This window comes from Pyrus communis, chromosome 11 (genome assembly GCF_041283825.1).
Source record: "Pyrus communis isolate YQ-2024b chromosome 11, ASM4128382v1, whole genome shotgun sequence".
NCBI classification, from domain to species: Eukaryota; Viridiplantae; Streptophyta; class Magnoliopsida; order Rosales; family Rosaceae; genus Pyrus; species Pyrus communis.
In genome coordinates, this window is record NC_142575.1 from 25,512,229 (window position 1) to 25,538,218 (window position 25,990).

A 25,990-nucleotide genomic window follows, 5' to 3' on the forward strand; every position below is an offset into this window, starting at 1 on the left:
ACGTCAAATATATTTTTAATTGATTTTAATGATGTGTCCCTTATTTTACTAACATTTAACCAATAGAAATTTTGTTTCAACAATTTACCCTTTTTTTTTTTTAATAATTACAACTATTCAAAGCTCTATTTAAATAAAAAAAAATAACATTTGACAATTCGGTTGGAGAAGTACAAAATTTAATATAAGACTTCAAGTTGCTATATCAGTCATCAATTGCAATTTGACTATTAAAATTTGACATTCCTTTTAATGATGGTCTGAAGATGCTTCTTTGAGCTATTTTCCTCAACTACACTAGCATACCTACATACTGACAAGGCAAGACATAATTGGAATATATTCTCTCTTTTTATTCTCATCTTTTTTCCTCTCCTTTTCTCACACATTATTTTTGTCTTATTATCTATAAAATATCAATATAAAATATTGACGTAACTTAACTGTTCAAGTAAGAGAAAAGAGAAGAGAAGAGAGATTAAGAAAATAGAGAATTCTCATCGAGATAATTGGTATCATCCTTCACACTACACAGAACACAGCATATCCCCGCCTAGAAAAGCACCTTATAGGAACAGAAACGTACTCTGACCAAAAAAAGAAACAGAAACGAATACTTTGTAGTAGAGAAAGTTGATGGAATACTTTAATGCAAAAAGATGCGGAGACTCACATGACTATTTGGTATAAATGAGCAACTCAGCATTGTTCTCTCCCGAATGAGATCTCAAAGCCACCCCCCTCCACCAAACCCAACCCTTAACAAATTCAATTCAAACATTTTATAAAACAAAATCTCCTATTTTTCTGAGAGCTACTCCAACTTCTCCGATCATAAAAAAATAAATAAAAAACAGAAAAATAGTTCCTTTGCTTTTCGTAGTTGTTTTTTTTATTGGAAAAGCTTCGATCTTTACTATATATTGAAGATCTACCGCTCTGGGTTTAACTTATTCAACCTTTTCAGGTAAACAAAACTCATAAATTCTTTCCTTTTTGTTCTTTGTTTTTTGCTCCATCACCCCATTGATTTGATGTGATTTGATCTCTTCTGTTTTTTTGTTCTCTCCGCCTTCCATAGAAACCCACTTGAATTTTCACCATGATCTGCTCTGTGAAGCAATACTCCGCCGTGACAAACGGGTCCGACATCTTTCTGCGGCGGAGCACACGGCCGACGCCGGTGCAACGATCACTGCTTTTTCCGTCTCTCCAGGGCCAAAAGACTCAGAGATCAGTAATCTCGGTCCAAAAGGCCTTGCACGTGTCTGCGATCAGGAGTCTTGGTGGGTTGCCAAAGCCGACTCGAACAAGTGTGAACAAATGTCGGGCGTTCGAGGCCGACCGATCACAGCCGATCGAGTCCAACGTCGACCTTGCGAATGTCGATGCGAAAGTGGAGGCGGCAAAGAAACTGAAGATCGGCGTATATTTTGCTATGTGGTGGGCGCTGAACGTGGTGTTCAATATATACAATAAGAAGGTGTTGAATGCTTACCCCTTCCCATGGCTCACCTCCACTCTGTCTCTCGCATGTGGGTCTTTGATCATGCTAGTCTCCTGGGTCACCAGGATTGCTGAGGCCCCCAAAGTTGATATGGAGTTCTGGAAAGCTCTGTTTCCTGTGAGTTGGATTGGGTTTTTTATTTTTTGATGTTGTTGTTTTCCTTTTACATATATATATATGTATACATGCTTTTGGGGTTTCCGAGAAATGGAGGAGAATAATGGAAAGTGAAGTTTTTAACTTGTTATGTTTAATGGTCTTGAAAATTCAATATCGGGAGCCATTTAGGATTGTCGGGTGTCTTTATTGTGTGAAGATAACCATTTTGTTTGGTTGCTGAGAAAATTAAGATAAAGGAAAGAAGGTGAAGTTTGAGAGGTCTCAAATGTTGAGAAAGTTATAGAGATTGAAGTTTTTCTTTCCAGCCAAACAATGACTTAGAGGCTTTGGTGGTTTGTTGTCATTTTGCTTGAAAATTCTCTTTCAGTTTTCGATTATGGGTTGTGATTTTATTGTTTGATTTTCCCTGAACAGGTTGCTGTGGCACATACAATTGGGCATGTAGCAGCTACTGTTAGTATGTCTAAGGTTGCAGTTTCTTTCACCCATATCATCAAGAGTGGAGAGCCAGCTTTCAGTGTATTGGTTTCAAGGTTCTTGCTGGGCGAGTCCTTCCCTATGTCAGTCTACCTGTCCCTCCTTCCAATCATCGGTGGTTGCGGTCTTGCTGCCTTGACAGAGCTTAACTTTAACATGATAGGTAACCATTTTGTTCTTGTCCCAGAGGGAATGGAATTGTAAAATTATTGGTTTGTTGATCTTATTATCTCCTGAGTTGGTATTTGCAATCCTTGTTAGTCTCCGTTGGAAAAGAAAGCAAATATATGGTAAAATTAAAATCTTTATTGTTGGGGAGTTTTGTGCAATAAGGCTAAGTTAGGCTCTAATGCTGCCTCAGTCAAGATTAAAGCACGTAAGATACATACTTTGCCTTCGTATTCTTCTGCAACCAAATTAATTTTCCATTCTTCATGCTATATGTTTCAATTACTCTATCTGACCAAAAGAAAAATATTTCAGTTGATTTTCTTCTATCTGTAGTTGGTTGTCATAGCCAGCTTCTTTCTCCTTCCAGTGTTTTCCAAAAACCGGGATGAGTTTCTGGCCAGTTGCAGGGTTTTAGTGTGATTAATTACTCTGCCATTATATTGTATAAAGTGTAATTTTTTTTCTTTTCTTTAAGGTTCTAGAGTCTTAAATTTGGTCCTTTTACTGTTTGTTTCAGGATTCATGGGGGCCATGATATCAAACTTGGCCTTTGTATTTCGGAACATTTTTTCTAAGAAGGGCATGAAGGGGAAGTCTGTTAGCGGAATGAACTATTATGCTCTTTTATCTATTATGTCTCTCCTAATTCTCATACCATTTGCGATTGCGGTGGAAGGACCACAGATGTGGAAAGCTGGATTTGATACAGCCTTCGCTCAAATTGGACCCAACTTGATATGGTAATCACATGTCATCTAACTGTGATTTCTTGGCCTGTTACTGGCTATGATACGTTTATTGTGTGGTTCGATATTTGCACATTGCTGTTAATTGGAAGGTAAGTGTGCTAGAAGTATATCTAATCAGATGATCTTGTTCTTACTGTTCATGACGTCTTTCTACATGCAAACAAAGTAGTAGGTCTTGAGCTTTCTTTGGCATGTTTAGCTGATAGTTATAATAAGTTGCCATGATCACTTTTCTATTCTTTTTCTCGGAGGACTTTAACCAGTACTAAATATGTGTTAATTATTGAAATGCTGCTGTATTTACAGTCCTGACTATAAGGTGCTGGTTACTCATTATTTTATGCAATTCATAGTTTTTATTTCGTGTATGAAGCCAGAAACTTTTGGCAATGTGTTGTTGCAGAGACCATGTGTTGTAAATGCTGGTTGGAACTTGAATCCCTGTAGGAGCAAAGTTTGTGTTTGTTCTTATTTAATACAGTGATACCTTTTGTTTTAAGTATTTTTATAAATGCCTTTACTTACGAGTTGCTGTTGATTATATCGAATAGGTGGATGGCGGCTCAGAGTGTCTTCTATCATCTGTACAACCAAGTGTCATACATGTCCCTGGATGAGATTTCTCCCTTGACATTTAGCATAGGAAACACCATGAAACGTATATCCGTCATAGTATCCTCCATCATCATATTCCACACCCCTGTCCAGCCCGTCAATGCCCTTGGAGCTGCTATTGCAATTTTTGGAACCTTCTTGTATTCCCAGGTGTGCCCATGTTCTCTTTATGCATTGAGGTTGATTGTTCATAATTTACTTACGATATTTTTGCTGATTACACCTATTAACTGGGACATTCATGATAGATTTTGTTGGTATGCCATAGTTTCAGGACATCAATTATTAGAATGTGCACCAATTATTGTTCATATATTCTAGCATTCTCTTTTACGTGTGGGCTTCTTTACCCGGCAACATCAGGAATTCAACAAAATAGGGCAGTCAGAGTTTCATGAATACCATTTTGATACCACGATGACGAACACTTTTCCTCTACCTCTAATGTGTCATATGTCCCGCTTTTGTTAAAAACGCAAATGTGGACTTAAAATTAGGTTAGGAGGTTCAAATTAAAGGGATTTGAACCCTGAATGTCGGAATCCCTTGTTTTAACGTCCTATGATTTTTGTTTGTTTACCCATTATTTCCACAACTTTAAGTTGTTAGGACGTGTGCCAACCGTTAATATATTACTGTTGTGCCTTGGTTGATTAACTTCACCAACATACAAACCCACAGTTGAATAGTTTAAAATACAAGAAATAAAGACACCGAGAAATTTACGAGGTTCGGCAAAAACCTGTCTACGTTCTCGGAGAGATATTGCTCTTCACTATGAGAAAAAACAGTACAAGTTACACATGAGTTAAATCGACATAACCCAATCACATATCCCTTGTACACCCACTCACAGAATTTTCCCAAGAGCCTCACTCTACCTCAAGAGTTCTTTCACAAGAGACCTTTCACTCTAGCTCTCTTTATTTCTCTCTACAACTCTCTCTACGACCATAAGGCATAACAAATGCCTTAATATAAAATGTTCAACTTTTCCCATGGGAGAGCCGAATGCTCTCCCCTTGGATGCTTCTTTATGCTTTCTCATCATGATGCTTCCTCATCATGATGTTCCTTCATCATTTTCTTATTTCTTGCTTTCGGTTTCTTTAACAAATGCTGCCAATTAACATAATAGGAAAACCACCCCGTGGCTTTCACATTGACCAAATAATTATGGCTTTGAAAAAGCCACAAAACAAGGAGCAAATCAAGCCACAAAATAAGGAACAAATCAAGCCACAAAACAAGGAAACATAATCCTCATCATGATGTTCCCTCATCAATATTGTTTTGTTTCCTAGCCTAATTTGACCACTATCCAACAATCTCTACCTTGGCCAAATTCGAAAACATCACAGAGACTCGAATCAAACTGTACCAAAGTCCATTGGGCTTACGTACCAGCATGCACACTCTGAGTCAACCTTGTTGGTCCTGTTCCAATTCAGTCACTGCCAATGCATGTGCAGCTGCTGCAAGAAAAAAAAAACATTTAGCTTCAGACAGGATCTCGACACATCCTTGTCTCCTCCAGCTGGTTTTCCTCCTCTTCATTGTCTGCAACTTGGAAACTTGTCAGTGCACCCATTTCTAGCAACACCCGTCGAGCCAGACAAACATTCCTCACACTTCTCATTCTTCAGGACCATCTCATCACCTGTGAATCCCATAGCTCCACCTGCTGCAAAACCCCTGCAACATTTGAGACTATACATCACCAGGAGATGTGTTGCTTCGAGTACCTAGAGGGCATACTCGAAGTCTTCCGCCACAAAATTGCTGCTACCTGGACCAAGATCATCCTTTCTTTTTCTCAAAGGACAATTTATCTTTTTATGCCCGAATTCTTTGCAGTCATAGCATTGTGGTCCCTTGCCTTTGGAGCTTGATTTGAACTTGCTGTCTCTCTCAAATCCTCCTCCCAATGTTCTTCCATGATTCCAACCTTGAACAGCTAAAGCAGTCTCGTGCCCACCATCAACAATGGTCTTCCTCTTTTGTGTATCATAAGACACCAAAGAAGCCTGCACCTGCTCTAAACTTATTGTATCTTTTCCATGCAATAAGGTTGTCACAAGATTCTCATACGAATCTGGAAGTGAGGTAAGAAGTAATAGGGCTTTATCTTCTTCCTCAACCTTAACATCAATTTTCCTCAATTGATCCAAGTATCCATTGAACACATTCATGTGGTCCATGAGATTCCCGCCTTCATCCATCTTCAGCTTGTACAGCTTCCTCTTCAGATGTAACTTGTTGGTCAAACTCTTAGCAATATAGAGTTTTTCCAACTTCTCCCACAGTGCAGACGCAGAATCTTCATCCATAACATTGTTGATAATGTTATCAGCTATGCAGTGTCGAATCATGCTAACACAACGCGACTCCAGCTCCTCCCACTGGTCATCTGTCATTTCTTTAGGCTTCCCATCTTTTCCCTTCAAAGCTCTAACCAAGCCTTGTTGAGTCAAGACATCCTTTACTCTCATCTGCCAGAGAGTAAAACTGCCATTCCCATTAAACTTCTCAACTGAAAACGACATGTTTGTAGTCATCATGGTGAATAATAAATCTGAACCTTCAATGAACCAAAGCTTCCAACAAAGCTCTGATACCAATTGTTGTGCCTTGGCTGATTATCTTCACCAACATACAAACCCACAGTTGAATAGTTCAAAATACAAGAAATAAAGACACCGAGAAATTTACGAGGTTCGGCGAAAACCTGCCTACGTCCTCGGAGAGATATTGCTCTTCACTATGAGAAAAAACAGTACAAGTTACACATGAGTTAAATCGACATAACCCAATCCCATATCCCTTGTACACCCACTCACAGAATTTTCCCAAGAGCCTCACTCTACCTTAAGAGTTCTTTCACAAGAGACCTTTCACTCTAGCTCTCTTGATTTCTCTCTGCAACTCTCTCTACGACCATAAGGCATAACAAATGCCTTAATATAAAATGTTCAACTTTTCCCATGGGAGAGCCGAATGCTCTCCCCTTGGATGCTTCTTTATGCTTTCTCATCATGATGCTTCCTCATCATGATGTTCCTTCATCATTTTCTTATTTCTTGCTTTCGGCTTCTTTAACAAATGCTGCCAATTAACATAATAGGAAAACCACCCCGTGGCTTTCACATGGACCAAATAATTATGGCTTTGAAAAAGCCACAAAACAAGGAGCAAATCAAGCCACAAAATAAGGAACAAATCAAGCCACAAAACAAGAAAACATAATCCTCATCATGATGTTCCCTCATCAATATTGTTTTGTTTCGTAGCCTAATTTGACCACTATCCAACAATCTCCACATTGGCCAAATTCGAAAACATCAGAGAGACTCGAATCAAACTGTACCAAAGTCCATTGGCCTTACGTACCAGCATGCACACTCTGAATCAACCTCGTTGGTCCTGTTCCAATTCAGTCACTGCCAATGCATGTGCAGCTGCTGCAAGCAAAAAAAACATTTAGCTTCAGACTGTTGGATAGTGGCCAAATTAGGCTAGGAAACAAAACAATATTGATGACGGAACATCATGATGAGGATTATGTTTCCTTGTTTTGTGGCTTGATTTGTTCCTTATTTTGTGGCTTGATTTGCTCCTTGTTTTGTGGCTTTTTCAAAGCCATAATTATTTGGTCCATGTGAAAGCCACGAGATGGTTTTCCTATTGTGTTAATTGGCAGCATTTGTTAAAGAAGCCGAAAGCAAGAAATAAGAAAATGATGAAGGAACATCATGATGAGGAAGCATCATGATGAGAAAGCATAAAGAAGCATCCAAGGGGAGAGCATTCGGCTCTCCCATGGGAAAAGTTGAACATTTTATATTAAGGCATTTGTTATGCCTTATGGTCGTAGAGAGAGTTGCAGAGAGAAATCAAGAGAGCTAGAGTGAAAGGTTTCTTGTGAAAGAACTCTTGGGGTAGAGTGAGGCTCTTGAGAAAATTCTGTGAGTGGGTGTACAAGGGATATGGGATTGGGTTATGTCGATTTAACTCATGTGTAACTTGTACTGTTTTTTCTCATAGTGAAGAGCAATATCTCTCCGAGGACGTAGGCAGGTTTTTGCCGAACCTCGTAAATTTCTCGGTGTCTTTATTTCTTGTATTTTAAACTATTCAACTGTGGGTTTGTATGTTGGTGAAGACCTATATAGATCTAGACAAATTATTTGTTTGCATTCTTCGCATGGCTTTTGTTTGTACGTTAAAGGTGCCAACAAGAAATCTGGGGGATTTTGTTGCTGGTTGTGAGTTGTACCACGATGCTTACGATAGTGATGGCATTGGTACCTCAAACTAGGTATTTTCTTTTTACGTTAGACCTCTACTCTCTTTAACCTACCTTATTGAAGATTTAGGTGGAGGCTCAATTCGGGGTAGATGTATATACCGGCGAGGATCATGTTCGGTTGCCACTAACTAGGATGTTGATTTTGGTAGTGTTAGGTGGCCTTTGTCATGCTGTGGTTGGACCATCAAAGCCTACCTAACTTTACTATGAATTTATAAGCTTATTTCATCATTTATTCCATTAATTAATGTCAAGAACGCTATTAGGCGTCTAATTTGACACCGACCGCATGATGTTGGAATATGCTTTGGTTTCCCCATTATGATACCAAACACAAATATCTGCTCCTTCACCCTAAACAACATACCTTTTTGTTCAGGTAAAGCAGTGAGAAGCTCGGGCTCGAGGAAATTTACCTGCATGCAACATAAACGACAGGAAAGGGAGGAGGCGGTGGCGGTGGAGCGGTGACGATCCATCGTTACTGAATTTTGGACGTATGAACCAAGAGTGTAATTGTAGATACCAATAATGATCGAGACAACATTTCCACCTGAAGAACTAGACAGGTTTTTTGTTTTCTTTTGTTTTTTCATTATTTTTATTTTAATGAGGTTGGAGGGAGAAATATTTAATAATAAGCAGGGTATAAATGTCAATGTGGACCATTGAGAGCATATTCCAAATGGATTGGTTGGTGTATGCTTCATGAGCTTTGTATCCCGGATTATAAATATATAAGGGCAGCATCGTCCTCCTGCTGCAGTTTTTGTTTCTTTCATGTGTGCTTTAACTTAAATAATGAGGACTTGGGTCTTAGCCCATCCTAGCTCAGTGCATATTTGTTTGGGCCCAAAATAATATTTTGGCGAAGCTTAGAATTGTTCTTTGTCCAATAAGGAATATTGGGAACATTCTTTGCCATGGGCCAAGTCCAGTAGAGTTCGGCCAAATCCTATCAGAAGATGATTTTGATGGGATAAGGATAAAGTGGTCGAATCCTAGTGCAGTAAGGATTCTTCAGAAGTGAAGGATGCTTCGAATTAGAAGAGATGCCGAGAATCAAGGGATTGAATCTAAATGATTAAAGAGCTTGGTTTAGAATCCTATGGGGGTTAGGATCAGTCGAAATCTAATCAGATTGGGTTGAGGAATTCTAGTCTGAGTGAAATATTACCTTGGCCATTAAGGAAATTACTACTATAAATAGAGAGGAGAGTGCATCATTCAAAGCTCTCTCCAATTCAATACACAACTGCCTTTAGCAAACATCTCAAACATCTTAAGATTTTTATTTTCTTTTTCCCCACCATCAAATCTTCAGTTTGGATAAACAGCACTGTGGAGGCAACCAACAACATCTTTAGTTTGGATAAACAACATTGGAGCTGTAGAATCAGTCGATTGATGAGCACCTTCAGTTTGGACACGCAACACTGCTTCGAGACCCACTGGTTATCTATCCAAGTCTTGGTTAACAGGGATTTCCTAGTCCTTGTTGGAAGAGGTCATCTCATCAGCTTTATTGGTAAAGTGAGGTGTTACAAGGCTCGACACATTGAAACTCGAGTTTATTTAATTACTGGATATTCGCAAGTACATTTTAGAGTTCGGCATTCAGACGGGCAAACCACATTTACAATCAAGACACTTATCTCTTTTGAGTATTTGTGTCCATACAATCTGATACCAGTTCGGCGTATTTATATTTGCACAAATAAAATTACTGAGACCAAACCCCGTGTCGACGATTCGTGAACTTCGAAGAAACTAACAACCTTGTTTTCAGGCTCTAGAACTCAAAGGCCGAGAAGAGTTCCTTCCTCAGCCACAATGGCAGGACGCAGAAGTCAACAGCACACCTAACGCCACATCAACATATTTTACTCCCTAGCCGAACTCGGCCAACAAGTTGGCATGCCCCACATTCAACCGAATGACATAGTTAGCTTATTAATTACTCGGTTTGCGCGCCACGTAGGCTAGGTAGTTTTTAGGGTCAATAATATAACAAGCCTCTTTTAAGGACTTGGGTCTTAGCTTTTATTTTTTTATTTTTTTCTTCATAGATCGCCCATTAAAAGAGATTATTGGTTGTTGAACTAGAACTTAGACCTCAGTTTAGGGAAGTGAACAATCTTTACCAACTCAACTAACTCTATAGAATAACATAAGAGTTTTTGTTGATCAATTGTTTATATAAAATATATTAATTTTCGTTTTGTACTATGAACTTCACAACATATGTACGTCGGTCCAAGTTTTCCTTCAACTCGTGTACTTCCGCAAGTATGGGTGGCTTAATTTTCAATTAACCTTTTCAACTAAAAAAAATGAATTTCAATCAATCTTTGTTGGGGGACTTTTAGGTCGAGATGGACTTGGGTTTTAAGAACATCCTCTTGTCTCCCTTGGTTCGATTTCGTACCAAGTTCTGGAATATCTTGAAAGAATTAACACGTCTTAAGAAATATCCGGGTTGGACTAGTGACTCAAAGATAGCATGATAATGACTTACTCAAGTAATGCATGGTGTGGAAGCTAGAAGTTTATCAGTTTAACATGAGAGAGAGTTTTCATGGTTGCATGATATTCTTGGTTGGATGATCTGGGTTTCCTAGGGTGGTAACGAAACAAGGCTTCTAATGGCTCGAATGCTCAAAGGAAAAGCTATGGAAAATACTAAGGATGCAGGGGGAGATGTTCTTGGGGTTTCAAGAGTGTTTACACTTGGGGAGAGATTTCCCCAGCTTGGTGCAGTACCTACTCTAACATTCTCACCCTTTCCTCCTGGGCTGAGTTCTTGGATCTTTGTTAATGGCTCATGCCCCCCTTCTTGAAGGTAGATGACTCCCTTCTGGAGTTCCTTAAGGAATCTCTAATTGTGGCTTGGTCCTCCTTCCCCTTTTTCCCTAGTTCTTCTGCCACTTCCGTTTTGGTGCAAAATGGCTAGGTGTTGTTACCTCGTACAGTGGTGGAGCCAGGATTTTAGGTGAGGATGGGCCTCACATAAATGTCAAATATATATATATATATATATATATATATATATAGTATTTACAATAGAGTATGATACCTGCTTGGAGTTGTGAGCTAATTAAATTTTTTGAGGCTTTAAATGTTTTTTTTTTCTATGTTGAAGTTTACCTTCCCTTATCAAGTCAATATAGAGAGTAATTAATAAAAAATTATAGAGGATTAAGAGAAACTAACCTTCCAATATCAAGTCAATGAAAAATGCTATGAATACCTTGTTTTTAGACCACATTTTGGAGGGCACATAATGTGACGGTTGATTATTGGATTTCTTCTTTAATGATTTAAAGAAGTAGTTCAACCATTAACTGCTATATAATCATGTGGTCTAAAAATATGTGACATGCCCCAATTCTGATGTTCGAGGGACATCGGGATGGTCAAGTGCTGGCCGACACCCAAGGGTGATGAAAGCCATTTAATGAATGCATATGTCGAGAACATGTGAAACATGCATATAAATTTCGCACAAAACTATGCAATGTAATAAGTAAATACAAACTACTAAAAAAATATAATAATATTCAACTGCAAAGAATGAAAACATAATGATAGTGCATGACATGTTCAGAGCATACTTCTAATTCAGAATACAAGCGGAATGTGCTATTACAATAATGTCAAAGTAGAGAGGATGACACGATGTCATTGGTAGGGGAATGCCTCGTAGCTCGGGTCGTATATCTCGTTCCTGAAGATGTTTTTGAGATATATGTACTTATGTTGGAAAGATTATATTCAATGTTTTTGTGCGTATCTAGTGGTCAATGTTTTGCCTACGAGGGAGATATTTATATTAACTTTGGCCGGACGTAGATTGGTGGCTTCGGCCGTGAGATACTAATACATGATACCACTATTTAGCACATTATACAATATATGTTTCATGAAAGGTTTTATGGCATGCTAGGGTTTTCGGAAAACCTATTACATATAGTCATTCATCATATATACTATAAAGAAGTGTAAAAACAGGTTCATAAATAGTATATAGTCATCCATCATATATACTACAAAGAACATAAGTTCGATAAAGTATGGTATTCCAAAATATTCTCAGTAAGGCATGATCTCACACTGAGCTAGCCATAATAATGTGGTTCAACTTCACCTTTGGCGAGAATCTAACCTTTCACTTACAAATAAAAATGAATACTACTAAACTGTAGTACTAAGTGGCTACCCATCATAACCTATTACGAATACTTATGCATCTATACTTCCTAAATATTTTTTTAAGTCCAAAAAGAATAGAAAACTCCCTTTGCCCATATTACTCAAATTCACTAAACCTTGGGGGCGCCACAGATACTCAGTTAATATATCAAGTTTCAATTGAATTTTGGAGCAATTCATAAGTGATTAAGTGACGACATTACTCCCCTAATGGGATTTCTCCCAATCAATAAATATTCCAACAAGAGAAATCCCCACATTTTTGTTGCCAAAAGTTTTGGTCGATCGAGTTTATGGCAAATAAATATATACTTCCACTTCCAATCAAGCGAATCCAAGGCACATAAAACTAAAACCTACATACCTTTAACAAAGAATGAGGGTCACTGACATAGCAGCCTATACATGGTAAAAGATATACAAAGACCTAAACTCATCAACGAAGACTAACAATTCGAGAGGGCTTTACATACATTTAACGACCTTCTATCTATAATGTCAATACCATTGGCGAAGCTCAATACTCCAACTATATAATTAACACCCTCTCCACCCCACCCCGCCCGCACACCACCACCAACCCCCCCCCCCCCCCCCCCCTCCCCCCCCCTTTCTCCCTCTTCTTCCTCCTCCTCCTCTTTCTGCATGCGCATGTGTGAGTCTGCACTTGACAACATATACTTGTTTAATTCATATTGTAATCTCTATGGAGAAATATAATAAATGTAATCTCTAGTGTTATACATATTGTATAGTCTTGCTCATTCCCTTATTTTTTTATGGGAAGTGAGTTACATTCTTTTTCTCTGTCCTCACTCTTATTTCTGTTTTGCTGATTAACTGAATAATGCAAAGGAGAATTAAGGAACAAAAATAAACAAAGGTATACAAAAGGAGGGAAAAAAAGTGCAGAAATAATTTCCTTTTCTTATTATGTGGCTTTTTTCCCATTATTTTTTTAGGTACTTCACTTTGAGATAAACAATAAAGTATACATACGTTGAACATAGAACAAAAAGGAATGTAAAGCATAGCGTTGAAGAAAATTAATCCTAAATCATAAAAGTAGAAAAATTAAATATCAGTTCCACCACGTATTGGGCGAAGCAATTGAAATTTCTTCGAATTCCTAGCACCTCAACTTAAAATACTGTTAGTAAATTTAAACCTACAGAACTTGAATAACTCACCGATTTAAGATTTGGCAATTAGGTAGATTGTAATCCCTCCTCAACTGAAACAACAGTTGATGCAAGAACACAGTACATAAGATTGGCATGTTGATGAGCAGACACATGTTCTTGAGTTGAAGTTCCAGCAGCAACGTGGAAGGCAATTGTCAAGAGACTTCCGCCAGTATCGTCCCGGTGCATTGGCTTATCAGGAAGGATAGAAAACCCTGAAGCCAAAATAGCCAAATTATCTGGGTTTCCACCATTTATGAGCTCTGTCATGGCATACATATCGATCGGAGCATAAACAACGTATGAGCCTGTTGTGTCAGTATAACTTGCTTGCAAGTAGAATATTCCAACCTCCTTTATTCCTCCAAATTAAATCAAAATTTTGTGTTAACACAAGTTGAAGTCAAGCTTAAAACATTTTTAACTTATAAAAGGGCAAACAAAATAAAAGTTAGGGGTACATATATATTGCAACTCACATTGGAATTAAAGGCTCGCAATATGGAAACACGATTTCCTGGAGTTTTGCCATTAGCAAAATATGCATATTCATCGAAGCCATGGTTTGATGCAAGCATATCCCACTGTATTATATACACAAAGTAAATGGAAATCAACACGATCTCTTTGGAATAGATGTTTACACATGAAATTAAGGATTCTAAATTTTCTTTTTGGTCAATGAAAATTAAGGATTCTAAATAAGGAAAAATAATAAAAGAGCTTGAAAACTTTGAGTTTTAACGAAAATGACAAAATAAAGAGTAAAGTGAATGGTACTAGGATTGACTTTTTAGTGTAAAAATGTGATTCTTCGTTAAAGTGAACAGTACCGGAAATTTTTCATTAAAGTTCCCTTCTAAATAATTAAAACAAGAATGTTACTTCTTACGTATGAGCTTTAGGGTTTAAGGTTTGTGTTCACTATGTTGACGGATGCAAGATTAGAAATTAATAAATAATTAAAGAAAATTGTTATCAACACTTCAAAATAGTCATCATATACTTATCTCTTTCTGTATTTTCATAATTAAGAAGAAATGTATGAAAACTTTTTGAAGTGCTAAATAAAGCATGCAAGTGTGTTATATAAATATGTATTTACTACAAGATGAATAGATGCTTTCATTTACAAAGCTTCCTAAAAGTGATTCATCGGAACACTACGTTGGCATGTCTCATAGAGCTACCGTCACAAACAATAATTGTTTCATTTTTCAAATCCAACTCCTAGTTTTCAGTACGTACAAGATCTAACGATGATCTTCATCTTTCTTTCGTTTGGTTATTTTTTAAGAAAGTTAAGGTTTCACCATAAAATCAATTAGCAATATTGGGAGTAGCACAACCTCTTATAAGCCCATGCAAGGTCACTCCTCTCATCAATGTGGGACTCATTCTCAAGACGCCCCCTCACGTAAAGCGAATTTTCAAGCCTAACATATGAATAACACAACAGGGTGATGTCAAACTCGTGTGGCTGTTTGGCTTCACACGTAGGACAACCTACTCTGATATCATGAAAGAATTGAGGGGTTCCACCATAAACCCAATTGACAATATAGGGAGTAACCCAACCTCTTATAAGCTCATGCAAGGCCCCTCCTCCCATCAATGTGGGACTCATTCTCAACAATTTTAATATATTAATGGCTCAAAACTTAAAATAAATTAAGGTAAATTTTGTATGCTTATTTTTACAAACACATCACTGCATTGAAAGTTAAGTAGTGCATACCTCATTTCGACATTTCTCATCGCGAAGGAAACTGAATACTTGTTTACGAGGGAATGGAAGGTCTATGGAAGTAGTAAACACTACTGTGCTACCTGGAGGCTTTCCAGGGTCATCTGTGATACTCTTCATTGAAATCCTTACATTTTCAGCACCAGAGACTGGCCAGCCCAATGGCAGTGGCATCCATTTGTTCTCAGCAGAACCGCTGATATTATCAATGTAAAAACTTCTCACCATCCTCTCCGAAAGCTTCAATAGGCTTCTTCTTCCTTGTGATGAAACATCACCTGCAAGAGTAGAATTACTTACCTCCACCAGCTGCAAGTACTTAACTCCAAGCTGCAGAAAAAAATAGTTTAGTAGAATTACTTACCTCCATCAGCTGCAAGAGTAGTTCTTGTGGCCGTTAAAGTTTCCAGCCATTGACATTGTCCAATCAAAGTGGCAACCCAACGCTTTGCGGAAAATGCAAAACCAGAACTGACCAACAGCTTAAAAAGATTATGAACAAGTGTATTATCTACCTCCACATGTTCTACCCATATAACCTAGCATATCAAAAGGAAGCAATTTTGTAGATTAATTAATTAATTAAGCTTTTCACAACCATGCTAAGTAAATTGAAATTTTTACTTAATATGTGTGTGTGTGTGTGTGTGTGTGTGTGTGTGTGAGGTCACCTGAGACCATCCATTTGGCATCTCTTGAATCAAACAACCAGAAGGTTGTCTTCGAAAGTTTCTTGATGGAAGTTGAAACAATTTTTCCAAGGAAACATCCACAACTCCCCACATGCTGTCGCCCAGATTTTTGCAATACCTTGCAAAATAACTTTCTCTAGTTGGGATTAAAGGTGCAGGGGCCTGAAATTCAGCTGTCATCTGGAAACAACAATAAATAACTTGATATCATTAGTTTTACGGTTTAATAAACATAAGAGGAGTGTTAGCGTTAGCGGTTAATTAGTGTGGGGGTCACAGTACGTGAATCTCACACCAATCAATAGAGCATATATAGTCATCACACATGCACAATTGTGTCTATAAATAGGGCATTTATATTACCACTTGAAGAGTTCCATCATAGTTTCCTTGCACTCCAGTGGATGACAACACTCCCATGATCGATGCCCTAGAGACGATAGTAGAAAATGCTTGTGACCACTGCCCCTAATTATCAAACAAAATTTAAGCAATTATTAGCATTTTAGCATTCTTTGTTCAAACTTGCTTTAAAAAAATTAAATTAAGTTGATTCTCAAATGAGAACCTACCAAATCCATTAGCAGTTCAATAATGCTTGCGGGATTCATTTGGACAAAACCAATTTCTCGTGAAGCTTCAAAACTAGCAGGCTTGGGTCCTCCAAGTTCCCTTGGCCTATGTTCGTTACTTCCTACTGAATATTCAGAATTGTTAAGGTCCAAGTTTGGCAGAGATTGAGACTCTCTTACCTCAACCATTCTCACTATCTCCGTCAATGTGGTGCTGATATCCCCAAATTCCCTCGTATACTCGATCCCACTCAGTATTTCAGTGTTGTTTTCTATGTCAACTTGCCAAAGAGGCTCTCTAGCCAAAGCCAGTTTTTTCAGCTCTTCCATTGCTCGAGAAGCTAGCTCAGTGGTTTTGATTCTGTTCATTTCAGCACCTAGTGAGACTGAAACGAGTAGGTCACTGGCTCTTTGGATATTGTTGCTTGCGAGAAGCATTTGTGAGCCAAAATTTGAGAGGTGATCAGCTTGTCGGGATGAACCTTGAGGGGGTGCCGGCACAGTGAGTTGAGGTAGGTCCATTGATCTAAATGAAGTTGTGGACTATCTGTCTGAAAGTTAACCAAAAGTATGACGACTGAATTTGACAAAATTTGATAACACAAATGAAAAAAGATTGAGCTCGGTTAACTTGACACAAAAATTTTTTTTAAAAAAATTTGCTTTTGGTTAACATGACAAAATATCGAAGCAGATCGAAATGATGATAGATAGAAGGTTAACTTTATGAGACTCAAGTGCTTCGTATCCGACAATCCTAATCAAAATGAAAAAAGATTTTTAGTAAATTTTACTTTTTTTTACAAGACATTCTAATTAAAATCTACAAGGAGGAGATTCGAACTTGGGTGCAAAAGGGTGACCACGCTGCTACAAATCAACTATCTAATCTTAATTACCTTCAAATCAACCCAGAACTCTAATCCTGATTCGCAGTACGCCTTAACCGTTTTTGTAATCTTACTACTTGACCCTGCACACACTTCTTTCACGGATCTGAAGAAAAACAAACCCTAATGCGATTAGAATCGTGATGATGATGACAACAAAGTAAAACATAAAAAAAAAAAAAAAACCAAGAAAAGTGATCAACAAGAGAAAGATAAGCAATGCATGTCTATATATTTGAGCTTAATTAATTACATCTCTAGCTTATTTCACAGAACTTACCAACGGGTTGGAGCTTTAGAATTGGGGACTCTTCTCCGAAATTCTCAGAATAATTCATGGTTTGGAGATTGTTGTTAGCCCCCCGGTGCTAGAAATATGACTGTGGCTGGTCATTTCTCTTTCGGCCATTTTCAGCTGTAGCAAGAATTGATTAGGGATTAAAGCAAAGGCTGTGCAATACTTGGAGATGACAATGGTGCGTGAAGCTCTGTAGATCTGTCTCGTGGCTTTGAAAGAGGTTCAGGTCGTGAGGCTGTACTTCTGGGATAAACTGCCAGGTGAAGGTACTTATGCCCTAGTGGGAAGCTGCCGTGGCTGAATTCTGTATGCTGATTGGTTAGGGATTGGAGAAAGTAGGGTTATGCTGTCACTTATTCAGTTCCTATCTTCATGAAAGTGTGCGCCCCAGGTGCAATATGATTGCGGGAAAACGATAGTCGCCAGAAAAGGCATCGACTTTTGCGAGAGACCCAATTTAAGTGGCAAAGTAGTTAGATTTCTTCCCCAAATGAGTACATGGATTCATTCCTCTTTAAAAGACGAATTGCACGATGGATGGGCGTTTGTTGCGCCGGACTATCTCGGACTGGATTAGCTTAAAGGACTAAGCTGGACTGGATTAGCTTAAAGGACTAAGCTGGACTGGCTTAGACTAGACTAAACTGGACTAACTTAGTGAAGCGTTTGATGCAGTATTGGACTAAGAAGCTGGATAATAACAAATTCTAATATTATTTTATTTAATATATAAATTATTAATATTTTATTATGATCTTATCTTTTTCTCCATCTTTTCCTACCATTTCCGTCCCACTCTTTTCCTCTTATCTCATCGTCCCACCCTCTCCCTCTTTTTTTGCTCTCACACCTCTCAATTCATGTCTCTTTCTCATTCCTGGTCAAACTCCTTATTGATTCCAGTATCTATTTCTCTGTCCTCCCTCCCTCTCTAGCTATGCGCTATTCGAATGGAACCTCACGGCTCCAATTTTCCCGACGAGTTGCAGGTTTCTCGATGTGTTTTTTGGCCAACCCTCATTAAATTGGATGAAGTTAGCACGGCCAAAAAATTCATCACCATCCCTGGACCGAGATCTTAGCTTTGCATGCTCGAATTTGTCATGGATTTGAAGAAGCCACATTCGACCACATTTTGGCCTCGATTCAAGTAAAATCGTAATCTTGTCACTCCCAGCTTCAATTTGGTATATTTTATATGAAAGTTGGTTTTGAAATGGATCTAAAAGAGAGTCGGGAAGTTAATGATTAATCTAGGTGACCGGCGATGACGAGGAGTTTGTCGGGAGTGGTCGTTGAGCATGACAAGGACAAGAAATAGAGGATAGTCTTAGCTAGTCCCATGGTTATTGGGGGGTCTCACTAAGACCTCTTAGTGAAGGGTTTTGTCCATGCTAGTCCCCTTTAGTCTCATTAATGTTAGTCCCAGCATGGAACAAACACAGTATTGGACTAATAGCTAGTCCAGTCCAGTCCAGTTCCAGTTAGTGAGGGCAAACAAACGTCCCCTAATTAGACTCGTTTTCACTAATTAATAAGGCCTGTACGTTTGTGATTGATCATGAGCAGGACAGAAGTAACAAGGGCTGCTTGTGATTGATCATAACTGAACAAATATTATAAAAGAAAAAATATATATAGGAAATAAAGTAATTTCGCAAAAACAAATTTTTTTGGTTTTTTTCCTTCCCTCATCCACATGTAACCATAGTTTTTACTCCTCCAGTTTCTCTCACACACTTCCTACTTTTCCCCTTTTTTTTCCAATTTTTTTTATCAAATATTTAAACACACACATAGTGTGTGACTTTTATCTAGTTACATTAGATATAGGATTTAAAATCTATCAGTGGAAATATTGATATGAAAAATATGAAATAGATGATTCTAATCTTTTACCCATAACTGACAAAAAATAATCATATAATTAAATTGTGCATAAATATACCAAACCACAAAAAAAAAAAAAAAAAACCAATTAAAGATTAAAACATAAAATCAAACTCCACGTCTCTCCTCTCAACATCTCTTACTACAAACAAAATAGAACCAAATTTAAAAGGAAAAAAAAAAAAAACTACAACTTTTCTCCCACACTCGTCTCAATTGCAATCACTCCACTTTCTTAAAACCACCCAATGGGACCATGATTTTTTAGGGTCGAAGTAAGGCGGATCAGAATACGTTTACCTTAGAAGTCCAAATATGGACTCAACAACCTTGATTGCGGAGCTGACTAAACAGATCGACGAAGCCACCATCATCCTGTTTCAGAATCAGTGGGCGAAGTCCGTTGACTTCGCTGAGATAAATCATGCTTGTTTCGCAAGATTTAGGAACCTAATCTAGCAAGGAATCAACATGTTTCCTATAATCTTGGAGTCTTTACAATCTAAGGATTGACATGCAACTACAAGTAATCACACTCCTAAAAGGATACAATATCTTCTTCCTATATATCCTCATGGATTCTCCTAGTCTAATGAGGATTCTAATATTCTAAAAGGCCCTCTCCTCAACTTGTATAAACACTATTCTAGGGTTCACTTCTGGTTACGCAATCTCTGCATTTCTCTTGTCCATTGCTTGAGTCTTAATATTGCTTACTATCCTGACCGTCTGATAGCCTTGGATCGGCACACCCCATTCGATTGTTGGCTTGGTTATGGTTGTTTGTTTTTTTATAGGTTAGCATTTTTGGGCATCTCTACCACAAGTGGCAATGTGTAGATTTGGTTCTAACAATTGGTGCTTTCATTCAGAGTTAAACTCAAGAACCTCCCGATCAGACCACCCTACCACTGTTGTGGCTACTCTAACATTATCACAGTGTAATTGTGCCACATCAATGCACGGTGTAGCTACTATCAATGAGGACGCTCCGCTTATATATATATATATATATAGTGAATTTGGAAGAGCCTGCTACATATTTACGTGGCCGTCGATAAGCTCCAAAAAGACTCGCGAAAAAATCATCAAAATCGGAGTTCAAATAACCGTTAAATAGTGATTTTTTTGTTGATAACTATCGAAAAGTTTTGTCCCGTTACTTGATCTCTGAATGTTTGTTTTTTGCGATTTTTGGCGTATGCGCTCTCGATGTATATACAAACAAATTTGACAGTTAGATCGTTGAAATTAGCTTCGTAGAATGCATATCCCATAAAAACGATAGATTCACTAACACTTAGAGTTTATTTATACTTTCATTAAGTATAACATAAAGATTTTGTGGTATCCACTAGTGTAAATATTTTAAATTGAAGATCAAATTCATTCATTGTATTCATATAGGGTCAAGGAGTGTAGTTATAAATCATCAAAATCGGAGTTAAGATAACCGTTAAATCATGATTTTTCCGTTGATAACCGTCGAAAAGTTTTGTTTTGTTACTTGATCTCTAAATGTTTGTTTTTTGCGATTTGTGGTGTATGCCATCTCAAAGCATATACAAACAAGTTTGACGGTTGGATCGTTGAAATTAGCTTCATAGAATGCGTATCCCATCAAAACGATAGATTCACTAACACTTTCATTTTATTTATAGTTTCATTAAGTATAACATTGTGGTAGCCACTCGTGTAAATATTTTAAATTGAAGATTGAATTCATTCATTGTATTCATATAGGGTCAAGGAGTGTAGCTTTAAAAAATCATCAAAATCGGAGTTAAAACAACCGTTAAATCGTGATTTTTCGTTTATAACAAGCTTGATAGTTGGATCGTTGAAATTAGCTTCGTAAAATGTGCATCCCATCAAAACGTTAGACTCACTAACACTTAGAGTTTATTTATACTTTCATTATGTATAAAATGAAGATTTTGTGATATCCACTAGTGTAAATATTTTAGATTGAAGATCTAATTCATTCATTGTATTCATATAGGGTCAAGGAGTGTAGCTGTAAAAAAATCTTCAAAATCAGAGTTAAAATAACCATTAAATCGTGATTTTTCATTTATAATCGTAAAAAAATTTTGTCCCGTTACTTGATCTCTGACTGTTTGTTTTTTGCGATTTTGGCGTATGCAGTCTCAAAGTATATACAAACATGTTTGACGGTTGGATTGTTAAAACTAGTTTCGTAAAATGCGTACCCCATCAAGTTCAATGGTATATATATTTATTAAGTAGCTTTAAATTTATTTATTTTGTAAGTATAACACTTAAGAAATTGAATGGTATGTATATTTATTAAGTAGCTTTAAATTTATTATTGTAGCTCGGATCGGGTTTTTGTTAGAAAAATATATTACTATGGGTTTTATGTAAACAAAAACTGAATTTGAAGGGAGTAAAGTCACATTTTCAATAAATTTTATAATATATATATATATGTATATTTTTTTTTTTTAAATATAACTTGCGCGATGCCATGATGGGGTCATTGTGCAAAATAGCTTTGCGCGACATAGGTGCACCTACGTCGAGCAAAACAGTTTTGCGGGACAAAGACTGCCGTCATGCAAAACTACTTTGTGTGATGAAGGTGCACCTACGTCGCGCAAAGCTATTTTGCACGATGAATGCACACCTTCGTCATGTAAAGTCAACAACTTTGTGGTATAACTTAAGATTTTGTGGTATCTACTTGTGTAAATATTTTAAATTGACAATCGAGTTCATTCATTGTATTCATATAGGGTCAAGGAGTGTAGTTGTAAAAAATCATCAAAATCAAAGTTAAAATAACCGTTAAATCGTGATTTTTCTTTTATAACTATCGAAAAGTTTTGTCTCATTACTTGATCTTTGAATGTTTGTTTTTTGTGATTTTTGGCGCATGCGATCTCGAAGTATATACAAACATGTTTGACGGTTGGAACGTTAAAACTAGTTTCATATAATGCCTATCCCATCAAAACAATAGATTCACTAACACTCAAGAGTTTATTTATACTTTCATTAAGTATAACATAAGATTTTGTGTTATCCACTATTGTTAATATTTTAAATTGAAGATCGAATTCATTCATTGTATATAGGGTCAAGGAGTGTAGCTGTAAAAAATCATAAAAAACAGAGTTAAAATAACTATTAATTCATGATTTTTTTTGTTTATAACCGTCGCAAATTTTGTCCCGTTACTTGATCTCTGCATATTTATTTTTTGCAATTTTTGGCGTATGCAATCTCGAAGCATATACAAATAAGTTTGACGGTTGGATCCTTGAAATTAGTTTCGTAGAATGCATATCCTATCAAAACGATAGATTCACTAACACTTAGCGTTTATTTATACTTTCATTAATCCACTAGTGTAAATATTTTAAAAGGAAGATTGAATACATTCATTGTATTTATATAGGATCAAGGAGTGTAGCTTTAAAAATTAATCGAAATCAGAGTTGAAATAACCGTTAAATCGTGATTTTTCGTTTATAATTGGTTTTGGAATCATGAGATAGCTTCATAATACTCGATTCTTTTATTTCATGATTATTAACACTTGACAAGGCACCACTATTGTTTGTGCCTATCATTTCTCTCGCATTGTTCTTCACTACATTGTCTCTTTATGATGCAACTAGTACCATTTTGCTAACATCTGAGCAATCACAATTGCCGCCACAGTTAGCTGATCACTACCATTTCCAAATACGCATACACCATTCTATCACTGTATATTCCTCTTTCATGCATGACAAAAATTTTTCACAGTGCATGCCAGTAAAGTTGACTCTTCCAAAGACTATGTATTTATTTGTACAAAGCATACTTCACAAGAAAAATTGTACTTGATCTTGATAAGGATTTGTCAGTGCTTGAAGTCATGGATAATGTGGTAACTATACTAGATGTTGTTGGCAAGATCATCATTTCAAGCATATGTTTGTGCCTTTTTTTTCACGTACCAAATTTCTTGCATAGTGGTGATTCTTTTTATTCTCTTGGAAATACTTGATAGGGTCTCAATCAACAGATGTGAAGTCAAGAAATTGGCCATTGAGGTGCTCTAACCAATGTAGAGTGAGGAGGTTTTTAACATTTGCCAACGTTTAACTCACAAAGAAAAGAATGCAAGATAAAAGTTGTTACAGTTCCAGTTTATAGATTGTAACTCCTCGCATGAAGTTTCTACCCTGATATTGTTAAGTTTCAGTATCTTATGGGTGCTTTACCCGTTGGTTTTGCTAATGTTTTAACTTTTAAATATTATTTACAGCCTTGATGTGTATTCGTTTGTATTCTATATTGCAAGAATTATGCACGACTTTGCTAGGCTTATTGTTGAGATTGTAAAAAATTTGGTTGCACTTTGAAGTGTATAAAAGTTAAAACAATATCATGTTTCTTTGTGTTGATGGCACATTTGTATATGTAGGTTTAATGAATTTGGTGTTGATGATGGCCCTGCTGCAAAGGACTTGGCTCCTAAGTTTAATGTGTTCAAGAAAATTTTGTGTGCTAAGCTAGGGGTTACAATACCGGAGATAAACGTAAGTCTTTTATTTCTTTCTCTGCAATTTCTTCCTTGGATTATGTGGTCATGTTGCGCATTTGTAGTTTGACTTTTGATATCAGAATTCAGATTTCAATTAGATTGCTCAGTTAGTGGGTCGTTTCCCAAAAGCGAAAATGGACATGATCATGGAGTTAAACCCCAATTCTTTTGAATTAGGTTGTAATTCCGGTTGATATATAAGTAGTTGATGTTTTGTTGATTTCTTATTTTGATGTTTTTCTTAGCAAACAGTCTTGTTAGTGTTCATGACAGCAATTTGTTCTAAGCATATGTTGAATTTTAAAATAGACTGCATTATTTTCGGTGATTAGATTGTGGTAAATATTCCCTTCCAAGTATATTTCTCTTCATTTTTCTTGTGCATTAACCTTAGGTTCCTCAATCTGAGCATACCTGGTCTTTTGATTAAATTCAGGATAACATGTTTGTATCTTGGCATTCGTTGGCTTTTGTTGAGTGTTGCCGTATCTCAGAGAATTACTAGTACAAATATTCCTCTGTTGCTACTTCTATGTTTTCGCGTTATCTTTTTACATGGGTTGTTTTTTTGGTTAATTTGTTTTAATTGGTTGTCTTTAAATATATGCGTTGGTAATTGGTTTGGATATATATGGTTTGTTGCTTATGAGGGCATTTCTTGGATTTTATTTTTTGTGTTTGATGAAATATTAGCACTTGGGTTCAATGCAGTTTTGAGAAATTGGATATTTTTGTTGTGACTAGTGAATCATATTTGCAAGTGGATTTCTAGTGGTATATAGCATTCCTAGTTTGATGACTATTTAGCATCCCTAGTTTGGTGACTCGTTGTTGTTGCTCAGAAGCTCGGTCGTCGTTATGGCAAGGTTGTTCGGTGTATGGGGAGGGCGCGGGTTCGTGAGATGGGTGCCTCCTCTTCCAGATCGACCACAGGACAGGTCATCACCCTGACGGAGGAAGTGGCAACCCTAAAAGGTCATCTTGCGGCCCATCAAGCAACACGGGAAGCCGAAGCAGCAGCTCGGGAAGCCGAGATTGTAGCCCAATTTTCGGCCCAGGACGAGAAGATTATGATCTTACGGGCCTTACAGATATCCCGTCTCCAAATCCCGATGCTAGCACCTGATGTTGCTCCACCTTCGACCTCCCAACCACTTTGCCTAGCCTATACCCAGTACCCTGATGCATTAAGCCTAGAAGACTACTTGTTGTAGTTTTTTCTTTTATATTTGAACATCTTGTATGTATATTTTAATATATTTTATAATTAAATACGTTTTCTTGATTTATTAATTATTGTTTAAAATTTAATTACAATATTTATTAAAAATTAAATAAATAATATTTTTGTCAAAAAAAAAAAAAACAAGGGTTTGCGTGACGAAGAAGTGATCTACGTCACGCAAAACTACTTTGTGCGATGTATAACCTAGGTCGAGCAAAACCACTTTGCACGACGTAAGAACCTATGTCGCGCAAAACCACTTTGCACGACGTAGGAACCTACATTGCGTGAAGTGGTTTTGCGCGACATAGGTCACTTCTTCATCGTGCAAACCCTTTTTTCACTGCCTTGGCGCGATGGTTGGTGCCCAACAAAGGTTTGTTGAGTTAATTTTTGTGGAACGAAGGACCTGCATCGCACAAAGTGTTTTTTGTACTAGTGAATAAGCCTTGTTTCTCATGGTTTTCAATAAATAAGCCTTGTTTCTCATGGTTTTCAAGTACAGAAAGCCAAACATTTGGTTCAACTTGAAGGACTACCAAATAAATTAACACTCACTGTCACTGGTGGGAGTGCATGCATGTGCGCCATGTTTATATGCTAGCGACGCATCATTCCCGTTCCATTCATAAAATTAACACTTTCACATTTATATGCCACATATCTCCCGATCTCGTTTTATAATGGTAACTCCAATTTTAGCAAAGTGTTAGTGTATATATGGTTATTGTACATGCACGAGAGTAACATGCATTGCTTGTGGTTGTGATC

General features: G+C 37.1%; 2 protein-coding genes across 2 annotated transcripts; one reads left to right on the forward strand and one right to left on the reverse strand.

The window, feature by feature from the left end:
* The first annotated feature begins 584 nt into the window (after positions 1-584).
* Positions 585-8,724, forward strand: LOC137742481 (glucose-6-phosphate/phosphate translocator 2, chloroplastic). Its single transcript, XM_068482363.2, has 6 exons — positions 585-967; positions 1,082-1,624; positions 2,042-2,267; positions 2,793-3,015; positions 3,576-3,789; positions 8,328-8,724. The coding sequence occupies exons 2-6, from the start codon at positions 1,103-1,105 to the stop codon at positions 8,337-8,339; spliced, it is 1,197 nt and encodes a 398-aa protein (XP_068338464.2). The 5' UTR covers positions 585-967; positions 1,082-1,102; the 3' UTR covers positions 8,340-8,724.
* Positions 8,725-13,368: 4,644 nt separating this feature from the next.
* On the reverse strand, positions 13,369-19,804 carry LOC137742867 (homeobox-leucine zipper protein ROC7-like). The gene is made up of 9 exons (XM_088680321.1): positions 19,734-19,804; positions 17,255-17,351; positions 16,356-16,898; positions 16,147-16,251; positions 15,763-15,963; positions 15,487-15,630; positions 15,083-15,391; positions 13,820-13,928; positions 13,369-13,706 (listed from the first exon to the last, which is right to left on the reverse strand). The coding sequence occupies exons 1-9, from the start codon at positions 19,802-19,804 to the stop codon at positions 13,369-13,371; spliced, it is 1,917 nt and encodes a 638-aa protein (XP_088536447.1).
* Between the last annotated feature and the right edge of the window lie 6,186 nt (positions 19,805-25,990).

What these genes read in the sequence shown, in the direction of transcription:
- LOC137742481 (XM_068482363.2), top strand. Translation starts at nt 1,103, where the DNA reads ATGATCTGCTCTGTGAAGCAATACTCCGCCGTGACAAACGGGTCCGAC. An exon ending in TCTGGAAAGCTCTGTTTCCT is followed by an intron (nt 1,625 to 2,041) that starts GTGAGTTGGATT and finishes TTCCCTGAACAG; the next exon opens with GTTGCTGTGGCACATACAAT. An exon ending in ATTGGACCCAACTTGATATG is followed by an intron (nt 3,016 to 3,575) that starts GTAATCACATGT and finishes TATATCGAATAG; the next exon opens with GTGGATGGCGGCTCAGAGTG.
- LOC137742867 (XM_088680321.1), bottom strand. Translation starts at nt 19,804, where the DNA reads ATGGTGGCTTCGTCGATCTGTTTAGTCAGCTCCGCAATCAAGGTTGTT. An exon ending in AATGGCTGGAAACTTTAACG is followed by an intron (nt 15,392 to 15,486) that starts GCCACAAGAACT and finishes CAGCTGGTGGAG; the next exon opens with GTAAGTAATTCTACTCTTGC. An exon ending in AGCCTTTAATTCCAATGTGA is followed by an intron (nt 13,707 to 13,819) that starts GTTGCAATATAT and finishes TTTAATTTGGAG; the next exon opens with GAATAAAGGAGGTTGGAATA.